Source organism: Magallana gigas, chromosome 10 (genome assembly GCF_963853765.1).
Source record: "Magallana gigas chromosome 10, xbMagGiga1.1, whole genome shotgun sequence".
Lineage (NCBI taxonomy): Eukaryota > Metazoa > Mollusca > Bivalvia > Ostreida > Ostreidae > Magallana > Magallana gigas.
In genome coordinates this window covers 24,386,663-24,406,218 of record NC_088862.1, presented here as the reverse complement: position 1 = coordinate 24,406,218, position 19,556 = coordinate 24,386,663, and the positions used below count along the sequence as shown (strand labels likewise).

The 19,556-nt window shown below is 34.7% G+C and overlaps 1 protein-coding gene across 1 annotated transcript; it reads left to right on the top strand.

The window, feature by feature from the left end:
- Positions 1–1,479: 1,479 nt before the first annotated feature.
- LOC105327389 (inactive cell surface hyaluronidase CEMIP2) lies at positions 1,480–19,371 on the top strand. Its single transcript, XM_034453860.2, has 24 exons — positions 1,480–1,776; positions 4,321–4,537; positions 5,230–5,384; positions 5,510–5,687; positions 6,204–6,383; positions 6,740–6,961; positions 7,116–7,220; positions 7,795–7,931; positions 8,987–9,059; positions 9,335–9,453; positions 12,077–12,210; positions 12,857–12,926; positions 13,044–13,181; positions 13,505–13,634; positions 14,002–14,065; positions 14,303–14,338; positions 14,726–14,860; positions 15,748–15,928; positions 16,221–16,436; positions 16,768–16,967; positions 17,407–17,574; positions 18,325–18,493; positions 18,966–19,040; positions 19,276–19,371. The coding sequence occupies exons 1-24, from the start codon at positions 1,636–1,638 to the stop codon at positions 19,327–19,329; spliced, it is 3,297 nt and encodes a 1,098-aa protein (XP_034309751.2). The 5' UTR covers positions 1,480–1,635; the 3' UTR covers positions 19,330–19,371.
- Positions 19,372–19,556: the final 185 nt, after the last annotated feature.

The following is a 19,556-nucleotide window of genomic DNA, read 5'->3' as shown; positions in this document are numbered from 1 at the left end:
TCAAATAGCTCAAACTGTCTGAAAAAATAAAAGCGAAATTTTAAGGCTGCTTTTGGCGATTTTACGCAGAAGTCGATTCCTCCCATTCAATTAGGAATCTGCAGCAGTTTATTTTTCTCTCTCAAATTCTTATTCAATTACCCACTAAACCTTTACCATTTTTAGATCCTTAACTCTTACAAGTTAATTCTAACAATAATAGTTATTCTTATTTTGTTAGAGTGGCATATGTTGTTCATTCATTACGTGCGATTAAATGAAGCTTTCCTTTACTTTCTTTCTCATTTGCACATTTCATCTAAATCACGGTTAGCTTCTTGGTAAATACAGAAGAAATAAGAGTTGGAGGGGGGCGAGGGTGGATACTACCCATATCCTCTGGCTGCTTCTCATGGTTCGTAAAAAAGAACTCTGGTAGAAATTTTTTCAGTGGGGGTGGTGTACAGATATATATATATATATATATATATATATATATATATATATATATATATATATATATATATATATATATATATATATATATATATATATATATATTATATATGTAATAGTCGAAGCGTTTTGGGGAGGGGGAGGGGGTGTTGGTAATGTAATAGTTCACGTATTGTTCAGACCAGGCGCAATCTCTTTACACACATCTTGCGATACAAACTTAAGACACATATGTAATAAATTTGACAATCATCTTCAGCAATTACATGAATGATATAGTTAGCAGCACACAATAAAAATTTACCATGATCAACAAGATTATTTTTGGCCAATATTTTAGATTAATGAAGGCATTCATAACCCCAGTCTATTACTTATTAAAAAAAACCCCAATTGAATATTTAAAATTTGCAAGCAATTATCGTAACGAAAATACAATGCACGATTCAGTTAAGTTGATACACTTTTATTTACTAGAAACTAGACACTAAATTCTAGTGTTATTATATAACATGTAATGTGTAATGTATATTCGAAAATGTGTGTATAAACAATATAATCTAAATTAATACAGTGCTAATAGCTAAAACGATTTTTTTTTAAATTTAGTACATGTACTTTAAGACTAGCGACGACGATATTACGTGCATGAATACTCTACGACTGAAACTATTTATCCATGATTACTTTAATTTGTAATAAGTTGTAAACATGTAAGGTGATTTGGTAACCCTGTTATGTACACACGGCTTTCGTGTTATTTTGCACAGCCGGGTGTAAACAATAGGCCGAAAAATATTTTCAAACAAAACAGCCGGGCATCACTGACCATGAACAGGCATTGTTCGACATCTACGCGATACCCGTCCCTGAACTTTCATTCGTCACGATTTTTCTGAGGTTGATAATGCAAAGTCGACAGATCTCGTTTCATTACGTTTGTCCACACCCCCAAGGTAGGAACGTATCAATTAAACGCAGTTTAATTTTTATTAACAATTCACGGTTCATCGAACACGCGTATATATAAGCTGTAGAACCCAAATCGGACAATCTCACTTTTCACGAGATTTCGGGTCCGAATAGCACGAGTTTGAGCCTCGTTCTCTAAGTTGTTGTATTTTCGACTTTCATCAATCGCGTTCCTAAGGGAGAAGAAAATAACGAGAAGTTTCCCGTGTCGACGACTTTGATCAAGACATGGCGAGATCCGGAAAGCTTCTGTTGCTCCTGGGACTGTGGGGGTTGGCTGCAGCACAAATCGATCCGAATGTCTGTCCCCACAAACAACAGGGAGCTACCTACAAAGCGTGGTCAGCCACTGCTACCTGGCCTAATGGGGTAAGATTTTTTTTAATTACACCCGGGATGTTTGTTTGCTAACTGTAACTCTTTTGAACATTTGGATGCTGAATGTATTTTGTTTTCATTTCTTCATAAATATTCAATATGAATATAATATAATGTGAAAATAAAATTTAGCTTGATTAAGAGGGCTTAATGGTCGTGGCTATTTCTATAGACTGTATTGATCTCCTTTAAAAGAAGACCTCTATAGAAAAATATAGGGGAAAAAAGATAACATCTATGGATTTTTCTTTTCTAAAATTGATAATATTCAGTACTTTCTAGTTAAGCTAATCATAAACTTTCTTAAAATAATATCGTATGTTGATTGATATCTAACTTGTTACCATCCGGCTTTCGAAAGAAAATGATAAAGAATGTGCATTTTTATTATCCGAGAAAATACAACTTTTTTGTCGTTTTAACAAGCATTTGACAGCCTTTTTTTTGCCAATCGTAAAATTCGATACGGTACATTACGTTTACGGTTTTCTAAGGATACAGTAAAAAGGAATACAAAAAAGTTAAAAGCATCCTATTGACTTGCACGGCAAGAGCTAGAAAATGATGTCATTTTCTGTTATAAAATTTGATTCGATTTTTTACGCCTGGACATTTCAAAATTTCAACATGATCAAATAAGATGTTTATAGAAAAAGATTGATGAAGAAATACGTATAAGTTACTTGTTGGTTACATAATGTTAATGTACATGAATTAAACTAGGTCAACGTAAAAATAGTTTTGTAACCTTGTTTTTTTTTTCCTTCTAGCCATAGACTCCAATAAATTATTTAATATTCATATTAAAAAAAAAAAAAGAAGAAGTTTTTGTCAAAGTATCGCCCCTTTTTTAATAAAAAGAGAGTTTTGGTTTCCCAACTTTTTTGTACTAAAAACATATTGATCTCAGGTTTAAAGCGGAACGCGTTAGTATGTTCCTATAAACTTATTGTAATTCTTGATAGTTATGATCTGAATTTTACAATACTAATGAAAAAAAAATTTTTTAGAAATAAAGTAGATGTACATTTATAAGCAGTCATATCAGAATATTATGTATTATTAAGAGATCAAATTTGCTTAAAGTTGAATTAAACACAGGTTAAAAAGCGCATGGAATGATACTTTTATATAACAATAAAATATTTTTTAAAAAATCTGATAACAACAAACAATAATTATATGTATACCGATCAGCTGATATTTTGTTTTTACATGTTGGTCTGCACGTAATCAAGCTTTGAAATCGTGAGTGAATAACTCCCTATGTAAATGATCCTTTTATAAAAAACTTTGTCCAGTCATGTTGATGAAATTAATCCATTAATTATAAAAGCCCTCTGTACTTTTTTTTTGTAAACATGAAATCAGATATTATTTACAAAAGAAAAAAAGAAAATTAGGGAAACATACCAAGGGTGGATTATAATTACATATCCGTGACGAATCGAAGGTATGGTAATTTGTTTATGTTTACAGGTGTATACAGGTATAAATAGCGAGCCGTTTAGATCCCGGTGTGACAGCGTAATTATAGGGGTTTAAACCCCGACCGGTTGATTAATGATATACCCTGTACATATAGCAATACACGTATACATGAACATGTATAACTTGAGTGCGTTTCTTCTCAATTTTCCATTTAGAATTTAAAACGTGGTGGAAAAATCTTAAAGAAATCAATAGTTTATCAACTGATCGATGAATTTAGCACAGTGTTCCTTTGAATGTCGTTTATAATTTTACTAATCTTTATTGTTGATAAGGATATGAAACGGAAAAGGGTGGGGGGGGGGGGGGGGGGTATTTAACTAATAGTATCCACAAGATTATTCATTAAGCTAATAAATATATGAAAAGATAATGAATAAATGGATGAATGGAAGAATTAACGGAATTGACAAATTCTTTAATCCTCAAAGTTAATTCTTTTTGAAACAACTTGCTTATATTTTTTAACATATTATGTAACTATCCTTGTGTTTTAATGTCCTTCGTCCTATTCATGTACATGTACGCATTCTTGCGTCCTTAAATCTTACAAAAAGGGATCGGAATGTGGTGGTTTTAAAGTAAAAATATTATAACTTTCCATGCAAATAAAGATATTCAAAAAATATTTGTTGGGGTTCGGATATTCTTTATAAGAAAATAAGTCAAAATATCGACTGCGGAAATCTTGTACATAACAAAATGTCGATTTATATGTCATATGCCAAAAAAAATTATACGCATTTGCCCAAGAAAAGTTTGTCATTCACATAACAAGAAATTCAATATTATAATCAAAGACGATGGTTTGCATTTATACTATATATACCCACTTTTTTTAATTGCTTGCATTAGATTCTAACGTTTTTCTTTTGAAAAAAAAATGCATTGAATTCGTATGAAAAATACATGATTTGTTTTGCAGACACCCAAAAAGCGGTTTGAATATCTATCATACACAAGTTTTTTTAATGAAAAAGTGCGCCGTTTAAATTCGAATGAAAAAATACTTAAGTTAACAAATCTTTGTGTGTTTGTTTGCAGGCACCTGATTCTACCGTTGACGTCACGCTAAATGACGGAATATACCTGGTAGATACAGACGTAGATGTGAAGAGCATAACCGTTAACACGAACGCCATTCTTGTCTTCAACGATGCTGACCTCTCAGTGCGCACGCGCTACATCTTAGTCCGCGGAGAGCTTTACCTAGGCTCAGAAAACTGTAAACTTACAAGCAACATTGATATTACTCTCTACGGTGAGTTTGATAAAAAAAATTCGTTGAATCATATACCCCCCCCCCCCCATTCGGCAAACCTCGGCCGATTCCGTAACCTACATGATACGAATCGGCCGAGGTGTGCCGAGTGCCCCCCCCCCCCCCCCAAATAAAAACAATTAAATAATTAAGAAATAAGCAGCAAGTTAAAAAGTTCACTGGGATATGAACGCGGTTGGTCACGTGATTAAATCCTGTGAAGCCTGAGGATTTGATAACGTACCAATCAAGTTCATGTCCCGGTGAAATTTTTAGCATTGCTGTTCATTACTTATATTTACATCTAAAAAAGCAAATCGATCAGAATTCTTAAAATAACAATGTTTTTAATGTTTACAATATGCAGCCGTCAAGCGATAATCGCTTGCGGTAATCATTGAAACATCATTAAAAAGTTCACACAGAATTGAACGTGTTCGCTATTCTATAGGTATGTTCATATAAGGAAACATATTTGCAAACGTAAATATTCAAGCGTATCCTATATCAATAAAGATATCTCTAGAAATATATACACGTACATGTTAACATGTTAAGTACTGTTCAACCAAAAAAGATCTATCACCTAAGTAAAATGCTATTTGCGGACAATACATTTTAACTGTGTTTGTGTTTTCTGTCACATGGGAAAAAAATAAATACCGAGTTGCTTGCTTTGTTTATTTGCACAGGTGACAAAGGAGACGTCGCTATCTCTGGATTCGGGGAGAAGTTTATTGGCGTGGAGGGGGGAGTCCTTCATATCCATGGCAACCCTCAGGTGTCTTGGTCTAAGCTTACAAAGACCGTTCACCGACTGAAGGATGGACAGATTGCTGACGTCTATGTAAGTTTGTTATTTTAGAGAGAGAGAGAGAGAGAGAGAGAGAGAGAGAGAGAGAGAGAGAGAGCTTTAAATCAAGTTAAATCTTTGATAATTTGATAATCACATGATTTTATATTTATCTAAAGAACGATGGAGAGAAGAAGACCAGTTACCAGGGAATTGTCATGTACGTGTGGGACGCCACTTCCGGTCAGCTGGAGCGGTCGGAAGGCGTGTACTCCGCCGGACGTTCCATCATCACCAAGTCAGGAGTCCAATGCGAGGCTGATGAGGAGGCCAAGATGTTTGAAGAAACCCTCAACAGTCAGTTTTTTTAAAAATCAAATCCACACATAAAAAACCTAGCTAGCAAAGGGTTTACGATCCGCTCCATTTACATCTTCGCAAGACAAGGAATTCTGTTCCACTAGCGAAGATAATGAGGAGGGTAGCGGTTCAGAGACATATTTGTCTAGCGAAGATGCTCCTCTCAAAAATTTAACAAGATGAAACTCTGCCGTTCTGTCAACCAAATGTTAACTGAAGGGTCTGGAAAGGTGACTGAATCACATACACATAGTAGCTTCATTATGTAATTTTCCAAAGGGGGGGGGGATAAAAGGAATAAAGCTTGGAGGGGGGTCGGGGGATGTTTGTGGTCTGAGCCCTTTCTCACTTATGTAGGTATCATTACTTTCACAAGTTTGATTTTTCCAGTTAAGTGTGTGTGTGTGTGTGGGGGGGGGGGGGGGGGTCTATACTCCCCCGATGCCCCTCTAAATATGTGCATGACGCTAAATAGCTGCTTCTCTTCACTGCTTTATAACTTCCGTTTTATAGACGTTCCGGATGGCAAGATCATCGGACTGGCCCTTAGGAAACAGCTCTTCAGACGCGGTAACGTGAACTACGCCATGTTCTACGAGATTTTTGAGAACTTTGCCTTCGGTAAAGTGACGGGGAATAGCGGCGTACGAGACGTGAGGCTCCATGACGCCTGGTCATTCATCATGAGGAAAGGTAAAACAATGACACAAAAATCCTTTGAAAACAAACGAAATTTTTATACAGATTTCAGAAGAAAACTAGAGTGGCATTGTTCTTTCAATTGTTGTGAAGCATTATCATAATGCATTTGCTAGTAATGTCAACAATGAATCTTTATACTATTTTTTAACTCTGCACAATAGAAACTTAATTATAACTTGTCAAGAAAAGAAACATCGATGTCTAAAGTTAAATGTCAATATCGCACAGGGTCAAGGTCATTAATGAAGGTCTAATATCACAAGTCTTTGACGCCATGAAGGAGGAATAAAGGCGTGGCGATCACAGGATATGTTAAATCATTCAGTTTTTTGTACCTGTTTCTGTAGGAGATACCAGTACTTCCCAGGAGCTCTTGTTGAAGGACGACAAGAAAATACTAGCGCGGACCGCTGAGCTTTACCACTATGACAACGGAATCAAGTTCACTGCTCGCAGCTGGGTTCACACCATTCGGCGAGGTGCTTGCTATTCCCGCGCAAAGAGCGCTAAAGCGGAAATTGCCGATCCTAAACTTGCTTTGGCTGATGACGTTAGTTCCTGGAAAGTGGGTAAGTATTAGAAGTGGAAAAAAAACGACACAGTGATTGAAACGTTTCAGAGTTTATCAAATAATCTTATTGAAATGACTTTTTTTTCGTCTACAGTGGTAAACACATGCTATTCGTTTTTATTTATTTGTTTTTCAATTCTCACATTGATTAGGCGATGAAGTTGTTCTCTTATCCACGGACTACGACCCTAAACAGGCTGAAGTGACCACCGTCAAACAATGTGACGATTGCAGCGCCAACGAAGTCAGGATCAATCGTAAGGAAGTCTCAAAAAGTCCTAACAAAATATTAATCGTAAGGAAGTCTTAAAAAGTCGTAACAAAATATCAATCGTAAGGAAGTCTTAGCAAAGTTCTTGCAAAATACCCAATCTTTATATGGATTTGTAGGAAAATCTTGGCAAACTATCAATTATAAGGCAGTCGTAACAATCCTCTAAATCTAAGCAAAATATATTTCAAGATGTATGTTGATTGATGTCATTTAGTTTATTTTCAGTTTTTTGTGTGAAATTTAAACATCATATATTAAACGAAACGTAAACCTGAATATTCATATTAGACCCAATGCATTCTTTAATCTTTAACTTTGAAATTTGAAGGGGTGGGCTATAGTAGGATTTACAAGCGATTATTGAATCTTAATGAAATTTTGTCTAAATTTGGATGGGAATGAAAAGAAAGAGTGAAATGTGTATTACATGTAAATACAGTTATGGAAATATTACTCCTCTTTTGTGTGTAATTGTTATATAAATATTGCTAAATTCATTAAAGATCAACTTATATTAAAGATCTGTGTACGACTTAAGTTGTTTCTGTTTGTTTCAGTGGAACCATTATTCACTCACTTTGGAGAAATAGTAAACGGCGTGGACATGCGCGGTGAAGTTGCACTGCTTAGTAGAAACATAAAAATCCGAGGGGCTCCGGCAACAAACAGTAAGACACTCGGAGGCCATATCAAGGTACATGCACACATTTAATGAATTACTAATAAATCAAATCGGGGCCATTTAAAAAACAAGACACGTTTTTCCCATCTTAATAACATCTTTAACTTATAAATACTTAGTCTTGTAAATGCCTTAACCCAAAGTTCAGTTTTGCACTTCTATTCTTAATATGCTTGAATGCAACAGATACATGTATGTTTTTCTTTAAATTAAGGAGGATTGAAGCAACAAATCTAGATAGTGCGCTATTATATTCAAGTTCTAAGTTCTTCCAATCTGTTTTAAATTTCTAGTGTTTTTTTCTGAAAGTCAAAATACTTGTACGAAAAATCTTTTATGTTCCAATTTCAATTAACAATTTGAATAGTTTAGACCTTTTTTCCGTTTTACGAGTATGTTTTGATCATTAGATTTAACTCTCTCTCTCTGAAAAATTTACGATTTTATCAATTTCTAAAACTAATATTACATGCGCCAATGGTTCTGTTATGACCCCATAAACAGCAATACAATCAAACGTTTAAAGGGTTAAGAGTTTCAGATTACTTGAAACGTCTATTAACATGAGTAATACTCTCTCTCTCTCTCTCTCTCTCTCTCTCTCTCTCTCTCTCTCTCTCTCTCTCTCTCTCTCTCTCTCTCTCTCTCTCTCTCTCTCTCATGGATTCGATGAATTAACGTGATGAACAATCGTGCTTATATATACATGTATATAGACATATATATAGACATGTAATGAAATGGAATTCTCTAAAAACTGTCGTATAGGCAAGGTGCATATATTGAAAGTAAAATTATTTACTGTATACATAGGCGTGTACTTAATTTAATTTGATCGAATAAATATGTTTCGTTTTTTAACCTGAATACAAAACCCCCATATCAATGCATTTTCTGACACCAAAACGCAAACATTCATACAATATACATTTATAGTTTATACAATACAAATACTAATATACCAATTTCATTTAATTTAATGTTACGAAACCGCACAATGCGTATGTTACTAAATCCATTTTAATATCTCAAAGCATCTCTCTAAAGTTGTTTTTTTACTTTTGCAGGTTATGAGGGGTTTCAAGGAGGCACAGGTGGAAAATGCAGAACTCGTGAACTTGGGACAATTAGACACACTAGGTAAGGGAAAAGTAAATTTTATATGAAAATTATCAATAGTTATTTATATTATATACTAGTATCAATGCTAATAAATCACTGGCGCCAAGTGCAAAATGGGATTCAGAATTTTGCATCAACTTCTGTTGCAGCGCCGCCTATATTTCATTCGATTAATGCATGCATGTACTGTCTAGTTGTAGGTGTTTCAGCTTTGGAATATCATATCTTTACTCTTAAGTTTTTGTTTATAAAATTGTGTAAAACTCTAAACAGAAAAAACCCGGTTCTTGTAGGAAACTATCCATTCCACTGGCATATGTGTGGTGACGTCACAAACTCGTACATCCGGGGTAGCAGTATTAGGGACTCCAATGCTCGATGCGTCACGGTTCATGCAACTAACGGAGCTGTCGTGAGTGAATATAAAATTATTAGTTATTTAAGAAATTAATTCAATGTCTACCCAAGCCATTCTTGGGTAGATATTGAGTTCATATCTTATAATTTAATTTTCTGTAATTTATTGTACAAGTTGAGTGCGTTTTAGTTTTAAAAATGATAATAATCTGTTAAAAATTCAAACGTAACGTCAAGCGGATTAGTACGTTTTAGACGTTGGTGCATTGTGATGTGTCTTGTGACGTGCAAACCAGGTTATACAAATTTAACTACAAAATTTTATCCAATCAAATGCCGCGTTACATCCTGAATTAAATCATTAGTATTTATCGTTATAACATGTATATCTACTGAAGAAATAATAGAACAAATGTTTAAAAAAAAACATTTGGGTGGATGGGATGCTTGAATATGTTTTGTAACATATTTCAAAAAAAAAAATTTTTAGATATGTAACTATCATATTCACAATATTTTATTGAAATAACAGAATAGAATTAATCACTCCTGAAAGGGGGCAGGGGTAAAAATGTTTTGCAATTATACCCATAATTGCCTCTTACTCTCACATAACGTCAATCAATGACTTATCCTGATTTAATCGCTACGCAAAAACAAAAATAAATCTGTTCACCTTTTAATGTATCCTTGTTTTACTTGAGAAAATTTCCTTTTTTTTTTGACATGGGAAGGTTGTGCTTTTATCAAAGATCTACCAAGCTTGATAAATACAGTTCACCTAACATCTAAATTCATTTGAGAAACACGAAATGCGAATTTTGGCATGTCACGATAGATTTATCAAACGGATTGTTTTCGCTGACCAGACATATGTTACCGCATCAGTAACTTCGCGTGGGCCTCTGTTTATGGTCAATTTAGATTCGTCTTTGATAGGAGATCTCTAATTGTCCAGGGAAAGGGTGTCTAAAATAAACTGTCAACAACGGCCCCCCAAAAATACCCCGCGGACCAAAGAGATCCGTCTGGATCAGCAGAAATTTAATGATAGCTTATCGCTGATTTGTTGGGTACAATTGAATACGATTACCTCGAATTCGTTGAACCCGAAAAATGTACGTCATAGTGACGAGTGGAATGATCTTTAAAGGACACTTGTTATTTTTGGTTAAGCTTTAACGTTGCGGGTATCGACATATTAAACTGATAAGATAGGTAATTATCTATTGCTTCATACATCTAAAAAAACATGTCTGTTTATACAGAAAGAAAAGAAAAACCGTTTATTAAAAGAAAATACTTTAAGCGCAAAACCGAACATAAATAAGCAATTATGACGCTTGTTTTCATGAACATAATTACATGTATATCAATTACCGTTTAATATTTTTGTGTCACGTTTAGTTAGAATTTTTCTTTTTACGAATTACTTCAATGTTCTTTGGTTTTAAAAGTCATCTTGTGTTTAGTATTCAACTGATAATTTGATGTCATAAACCAACTTCTCCAAAAATCCGAAAAATCAAAAGGAATTTTCAAAAAAAAAAAATACAGTGTATCAGAGTCTTACATATTCTTGTATCTATATTCAACAAGTGAAAAAATACTTTTAATTACTGTTAATCAAAAATTAAAACAGATTGCAACAGTCCAAATTAAGTAAGATATTTACTAGTGCTATCAGCCAAGTCAGCTCTTCAGACAGTTAATGTACAAATGAAAGAAAAAAACATTGCTACAGTAACTGTTGTCACTGATGGCAAGGTGGTATGGGACATCTCCATATCATTGTGACGTATTTCCGATCGTAACTACGATATGTAACTCATGAGTTCGAATATATTAATCCCGCTGGGGCTTTCATAATTGTTACCTTTACAAAATTTTTAAAAACTCAGTTTTTGGTCAAATATTGTGAAGTCTGAAAATTCTAGAAAAAGAATTTTAATTATTGTGTTCTTTTATCCCCATTAGCATCGACAGGTGTCCCATACCACTTAGATTAAATATATACGACTGTATATTATACAAATATTGACTGGGTTTGAGGGCAACATTGATTATATTAGCCCCCCGAGGGACGAAATATTGCCCGACACGAAGCGGAGTCAACAATTGTTTTGTTATATGAAGAAACAAACCAAAATTTAAGAAATTAATTGAAAACAGATCGCCGTAATTTTCTCAGCTAAACAAAGAAATCACGAATTCAATGTTGTGCAAAGTTCATTTCCAAAATATCCTCAGCATCAAACGGTCACTGGTGACATTCCGCCGACCGTAAGAATTAACATACAGATGTTCTACCTGATTTTACTTCACAGTAATTCGCAAATCCTTATATCCGTTATGATAGCAAACCGTCGCATTGCGCGTCCGTTGTTTACTTCCCTAGACTGACTGTCTATTATGACGTCACCTTGTTTTGGATTCGCGAAGAGTTATTCGCGTCATCGTTTACGAATCAACAAATCAGAGGCGATTATTTGAAATAGAGGGAATGTTCTCTAGATATTATTCCTAGCCGGTCAATATCAAAAAAATATTGACCGGTCAATATTTTTCGGACGAGCTAATATTACAATTTTTGACTATTCGTCTATATAGAGTTATATAGTGAGAAAATACTACTGAATATAACAAACATATATAAGTAATTGTTTTATTCCTTTCAGGTGGAGAATAATGTCTGTTTCCGAGCGGTTGGTCACGGATATTTCCTGGAGGAGGGAGGTGAGGTGGACACGACATTTGCCGGAAATCTGGGAGCCGGAAACATCCGGACCAACAAACTCACCAAAACCGACGGGTAAGTGCATGACAATTAATAATACTGCCAGTATAATTGCCTCAGTTGGGGTTCGAACCAGGGTCCTTTGCCATACAAATTATCCTCTCTTCCGATCGAGACAGCTAAAGCGTTAACCCACTTGCCAATACAACTGTATACAGGGTTATTTTCGCCCCGTGTCATTTTAGCCCCTCTGCACTTGCAAACGGTTTCGCCCTGTCTTGAACTCGCGAAAACAGCCATGAAATTCATCAAAATTCTCTCGGTTAATTTTTTTTAATTCTAAAATGCTTTTAATTAACATAAGACTATTTAATAATATATTGATATTCAAGATTAGAATAATTAGGTCCTAATATAGATCGAATACCTTAATAGCACAGTCAAAGGAGTAAATTTGTAGTGCAAAGAGTGTTGTTAAGCATTTTTTTCTCCCTTTAGCTGAAATGCAAAAGGGAGAAAAAAATAAAGAACGATAGAGAAAAGAGAAAGAGAGCACGCAATGATGATAGACATGCGTACATGCATAACTTGAAACATTGTTAACCATACAATATTGTTTTTAAGATATTAACGGATTTATAAATTTTGATAAATTTAAAAAAATTAATGCGCTATTTTGATACACAATTTATTTCATTTTATCTGACTGTGTTCATTTCAGAATGCCTTCGACATTTTGGATTACAAATCCTAAAACCATCATGCGGAATAACGTTGCAGCCGGAAGTGACGTAAGTGAAAACAAACGGCGACGCAAATTTTTACCTTTTCTCTTCATAAATGCATAAAATTGCACGAGCCTTAATTATGGGTTTTGATTTTAGCATACATGTATTATATTCTATTAGTATGCCGGGATCTGGTATGTATTCCCGGATGAGCCTATCGGAGCTTCCTTTGGAATTGTGAAAACCATGCAGAAAGACGAAGCAAAGCGGACCCCGATCACAGAGTTCACCAACAACGTCGTACATTCTAACCGCGTGGTCAGTATCTCAGTACCTTGTACAGTAGGGCAGATGCTCACACTGATAATGCATTGAAGATTAACAATTAAAATATCATTGATTAATAATAACGTAGAAGAGAAAAATTTGATACAGAAAAATGGGAAATTCATACATAAATGAAGCTTTCCTTAATTTTTTCTTCTTTTTATTTAATTTGAAATGCTCTTAAATCAGGTTAAAAGTTAATTTCATATGAACTGAATTACTGACATTGATTTATCGCGCGCGTGAATGATATAATCTACAAAAGTCCAGGGGTTCACAATGTCTTCATGAAATGTCATGTATTTTCTACTCAGGGCGGGATATTCTTTGACCGACGCTTGAGGAACGACACTGGATTCGCCTTTGGAACCAAATACACCCCGCTCAGTGACCCCCAGGACGAGACATCCACCCCACAGACCGCTGTATTCAACAGAATTACAGGTAATCTATGGGCTACAGTTGCAACATCACGTGCCTTTCCGACTGATTTCGGGAAAATGCTGTTGGATTTTTTTCCCGTTTGTCAGATGGACCCAGATACCACTGCTTAGGGTTACTGAAGCTTTAGGTTGATAGAAGTGAAATTGAGAGATACTATTAATAAAACATTTGTGTAGTAATTAAATACTAAATAGGGAAAAAAAATTATATCAGTTTTATAAGTTTATTCTTGTAATCTCAGAACTTGATAGCAACAATATTCTCTCTTTCTGTCTCTCTCTCTCTCTCTAATTTTTAACTTCAACCCAATGCGTTTTATTTTTTTTACATCTTATGTTATAAAAATTAATTTTTTCGTATATTTCAGCGTACAAGAACGAACAGTTCAATGGCTGGTTTGATGCCTCTAACATTCAGATCACACAATCATCGTAAGTGTTCAGTTATTGTCAAGTGTAGTTCAGTGAAATTTAAGCGACACTGCGCCACAGCAAAAGATTACAATCGCAGTTCTTGGGTTTTTCGCGCAACGTATAAGATGCGTAAAAAAGGACTGATTAATAGAACTTGTAAGTGAAGGGGGAAAGATTAAAACAGAATTTACATATGTATCTTTTATAAAGGATATTTAACTTTAAATATAACTGTACTTTTAATTAATTTTTCAGATTCTCCGATAGTTTAGTTTCTCTGGCAGTAAGAAGGTAAGTTAATACGTTTGCGTGGTACATGTAATAACTTTTACATATGTATTTTATTTCAGTATGCAATTTAAGCTTACCCCTATTTTTGCTTTTTGGTCTCCTCAAATTTAATTAAATTTCTTCAACACAATATGAAATACATGTTTAATTGTACAGCAATCCTTAATTAATCAAATGCAGTTAAATTAAGAAAAAGAACTTCAGTTTTTGTAGGATATCGATAGAGTCATGGTTCAGTCAATTCTAAATTTAAAGATATACCACCTATTCTCGATAAAAATCAAATAAACTCGATATAACGATTAACTTGCTTTACTCCTCTGGTATACATGTTTGTATGCACACAGTCTATATAATGTAACCGTAATGTATTTTGTAATTTTACAGAAGCAGCGATGGACTGGAGTGCACGGTCACGAACAGTGTTTTCATGGGGGAATCTATCAACATTGGAGAACCCTCAGTCATCAGGGGGAACGGTGTGGTCAAAACGTACCCCCGTGCTGTGCCCCTCAAGATGGCGTAAGATTTTAAATTCTTTGTTCTAAAAACATTTTTAATTTTACAAATCTCTTTATATAATAAAAACAAAATTCTTTCATGTGTAAATATACAAAGAAACTAAAAAAAAACCTGAACTTCCTTTTACTAATACACTCCATAAATTATGATCAAATTTGTTTTTTGATTTTATGTATTAAATAGTTTTTTTGCGCATTTGGAATGATTGTACAAAATTTGAATATTAGAAGTTCAGTTATAAGAGAGATACAGAGGTAAGAATTCATTGTTATGTAAACAAAGCTTCAGTCTTCTTTTTGTTTACAGATAATTTAAATTATGGAATTATCATTTCTTTGACTAAATTACTGATTGCAAACAAAGTAAACCGATTCGATGTGTTTATAAATAATGTTATCGACAGAAGAAAGGAACATTTATTTGAAACTGATGCATGTACCAATAAACCACATTTGTCAACAATAACAAGACTAGAGCTTTGTTTACAGAACAAAGAATGTCAAAACCCTGTATCTTGCTTATAACTCAATAATTGACATTCAAATTTTGATAAAACATTAAACATATTCATAATTATAACTATTCCAAAAATTAGAAATGAAACAAAAATCAAGATTTTGAGCTCAAACTAAAAACTAAAAAAAAAATACAACATAAACCCAATGGCATTTTAACAAGAGCTTAGACGTTTGGTAGTTGTGTCAAACGGCATTGTGACGTAGGCCTGTCTATTTCATTGATGGCCACTCAGCAATGGCTCTTTGAAATCAACAACATTTATCTTGTCTTTTGACGCATGTACCATTAAGTCCTACCGAAAGTCCAAAGTCCTGTTAAAAATGGTTCTACGTTGAATTTAACACCACCCCCCTTCCTCGATTTTGTAGGAACCAGCCCCGTCAAGGTTTCGTCTTTTACGATCGGGAAGTCTCCCTGTCCGACTCATGGTTCGGTGACTACGCTAGCACCGACGATTACAGCGCAGGCGCACTAGGATTCCAACGAAACAACCAGCACCTTGCCACTTACGGAGCTTTTACCAAGAACCTGTTGTTCGGCTTCGGCGATGTAAGAACGTTTTTATGATCGTTTTTCAATCTAATGGCAAATGGCTGAATGTAGCAATTTCTTTTATGTTTTATTATCTGTTCCAGTTTATCTAATTTAACAAAATTATGCATTTATTATTCAATGACATATTTGGTCTCGTCTATATAGTTACGTACTTTATTTCGATATAATATTGTATTTTTATAAATATTTCCATCACACTTTAACTTTTTGCATATACATATAACGAAAAGTGTATGATAATGCTGTATATTATCATTTTATCATATATGACATTCGTTATTTGTAGGCTTCACAGGGTAACCGCGTGTTTGATGGAAACGCTACTGACGTCGGCTTTACGTCACTAGATGGTGACGACATCGTATTGTTTGAAGATCTTGACGGGTCTGTGACAGGAAGTGCCGGCAACTTTGTGGTCAAGCCACTTCCGATCCACATGACTGAACAGTGTGAGGAGATCGACAACTGGAAGATGGCCGTCTGCCCGCATCCATTTGGACAGGTTAGAAGATTTTTTTGGTGTTTTTGATTTTTATTTTTGAGGAACGTTTTCAAACTACGGACGATAGGAATGGCATACGTTTCAAAATTTGACACCCATGCAACAGAAGTGCTTTTGCCTGACGCTCCATTAATGAAAATGGAAATTATATTTCTTGAACGTTTGTCCCTCATTCTGTATTCTCTCTCTCTCTCTGTCTCTCTCTCTCTCTCTCTCTCTCTCTCTCTCTCTCTCTGTCTCTCTCTCTCTCTCTCTCTCTCTCTATCCCGCCACGTGAGAGCATCTTAAACATACAGTCACATAACATTTCACTCAACTAAATTGTCTTTAGGTTCGTAGCAATTTTGCCGGTAAAAATTCGGACCAAATCATCGTCACGCGTGATGACGACAGCGATGACCCAATTATGGCAGACAGGCGATCCTTCGCCCCATTCCTGACCATTCTCGGCGGCACCCACAGCTACCTGGTCCGCAGCAACGCCGCCACGGCACCTGGGTGGTTTCGATTTGAGTTCTTGGGTCTCACTTTGTAAGTTAGTTTTATCTTAAAATTTGAAAGGTCAACATAAGAAAGAAACATGACGATTAATTTTTTTCCGACTTGATTCTTTAAACATCATATTTTACGTATTTGTTATTTGTTGTTCATTATGAATAAGCAACCGAAATTTGCATTGTATATGAAATGAAAAGTATTTTTATTAGCACTTAATTTTTTTACTCCGATGTACTGTTCATTCATGTTTAATAAGTATTACGTTATATTCATTTTATTATGAATATTGAAATATCAAATATAAGATGTCCTTTGACGTCTACTTTCACTCCCCACAAAAAAATATAAAACCCTATTTTAGATTCCACCTTTTAAGGTCAGGGTTAAGACACTATATGGTCACGTGTTTTATTAATAAGTAAGTTGTACACTGACATATTGAGCTAATTTTGCTAATTCCTTTTTTTTTCAGATCTAAATATGCTTCCCTCGCTGTCTGTATTCCCCGACAGTCTACCCTTAAAATGGCTATGAAGGATCTGGTGACTGATAAGTGGGAACGAGGGGTGGCGGCCAACTCGTACGATGATTTCACATCAAGCCTTTCTCGAACGAGCTACTTTGTTGACCAGGAAGTCGGGTACGTGACATTTAAACAATAAATTGCTTTCTTTGGTGATTCATTCGGGATAACGCGGGTTATGTAAACTGTATCTGCAATGATCGCTACTACCTTCATAACCCGCATGGATTATCAAAGAAAGCATTCTATTGTTTATATCAACATCTTTCCTTTAACTAATTAATGAATTGATTATGAAAAATTAGTAAAATTTACTAGATTATTGTTAATGTACATAAGTGCGTTAGCCAAATGAAACCGCCAAATTGTCTCCTGTAAGACTTTGAGTCTGACTTCATCATGATTATCTCGTGCGGACCGTGATTTTTCTTAGGTCGCTGTAGGTTTCGACCAATCGATAACAGGGCGTGTCAATTTCAGTCCTGTCAGTATCTTGTCAGTTTCAGCCGCGCTGTAAATTTCGAACAATCGATAAATGGGGCGTGTAGATTTCAGTCTGGCTGTTTATATATAACTATGAATTTAAAAAAGTTTCTTTAAGAAATAGAGGAAATAATACTTGGTAGATGTTAATTTTCAAAATATTCATTATGTTAATTATATAATGCAACTACAATATACTTGAAAAAAAAATCAAAATACTTTACCAATAAAATTAAACACCTTTGATAGTTTAATTACATATATACATGTGATAATACTGTAACTAGACCATGACATTTATTACTATCCATTCAGCTTAACCAAGCAAACTTTCTATGTCTCTTAGCGTTACTGTATTTTTCTCTGTTTTCTCCTTTTTATCAGCGTTGTTTTCTTCAATGCCATGCACATACGTGAACGAGTTGAATCGGACAGAGGAAATTGTCTGGACGGCAAGTGTCCATTTGTCGGTTTTAGCAACTCGGGCGGCGATAGAACGGACACCGACTGCAGTGAGCGGTTCTACGCAAAATACAGCAAGTCACCCGTTCTGGTAAGCTATCTTGACGTACATGTATATTATATTGATTAAACTACTTGTACATATTATTAACACTAATTTTAGTAATTTAAAAGATATACCGACTGCGTTTTAAAGGACATTTTTGGCAGAGTTCGCCGAAATCAAAAAAAATCGTAATCAGTCCAAAACTAGCGCAATATTTTTTGTGCGCCAGAATATAAATTGCAGTTTTTTTTCAATGGGAGGTAGCTCCCAAATCGTCCATCTGAACTTTTTCAGACCGGAAGCTACAGAGCTCCAGCCAATTAGTTATCAGACTATCATTTTTAAAATCAATTACTTGTACTGTTATTAATAGTTTGATCACGAAAGTGTAAACGTTATCTTAAACTATGTATATAATTGTTCGTACCTTTCTTAAACAGTATGAAAAATAGCTAAGAAGAGTATTTTATACAATTATAACACAAAAAATGTATGAAATATTTCTAATATTTTCCAGCCCTCCCGGAAGAAGAGAGCAGTAGGAGTGACTTCCGCCGACAAATTTCCTGCCTCCAGAGCTACCCCTCCACAGGTGTGTATTGTTACCTGGAGAGAGAAAGAGAAAGAGAGAGAGAGAGAGAGAGTCAGTCAGGCAGACAGAGAGAATGAGAGATACACAAAGGAGAGAGAATGAGACACAACCGCCAAAGATAAATTGAATCAGAAATTAAAGAAGAAGAAAAAATGAAACAGAAAGATAATGAAGATTTAGATTGTAAAGAAAGATTTTAGATTTGTTAATCTTGTAAAACCAAATCTATTTTCAGGCCTGGGGAGCTGGAGACACCAAATCTACCGTTTCTGTTCAACTTGGAGTGTGAAAGAAGAACTGTTTATTTTTTTTAATAAATGAATTACACGAATTTCAACTTGTTTGGTTGAATGGTTTTCGAGAAGAGGTTTTTTAAAAGACTTTTTCTGATTAATTCATAGCTCATAAAAGCCCCATCCTTCCTCCAGGGATAATGGTTTTAACAAACTTGAGTTTACACTACTTTAGGAAGCTTCCACATATTAAGTTTCAACTTTACTGACCAAATGGTATTTG

Excerpts from the sequence above, each read along its gene's own strand:
- LOC105327389 (XM_034453860.2), top strand. The coding sequence starts at position 1,636 with ATGGCGAGATCCGGAAAGCTTCTGTTGCTCCTGGGACTGTGGGGGTTG. Across the intron at positions 5,688-6,203 it reads GTTTGAAGAAACCCTCAACA|ACGTTCCGGATGGCAAGATC; the intron begins GTCAGTTTTTTT and ends TCCGTTTTATAG. Across the intron at positions 18,494-18,965 it reads ACAGCAAGTCACCCGTTCTG|CCCTCCCGGAAGAAGAGAGC; the intron begins GTAAGCTATCTT and ends AATATTTTCCAG.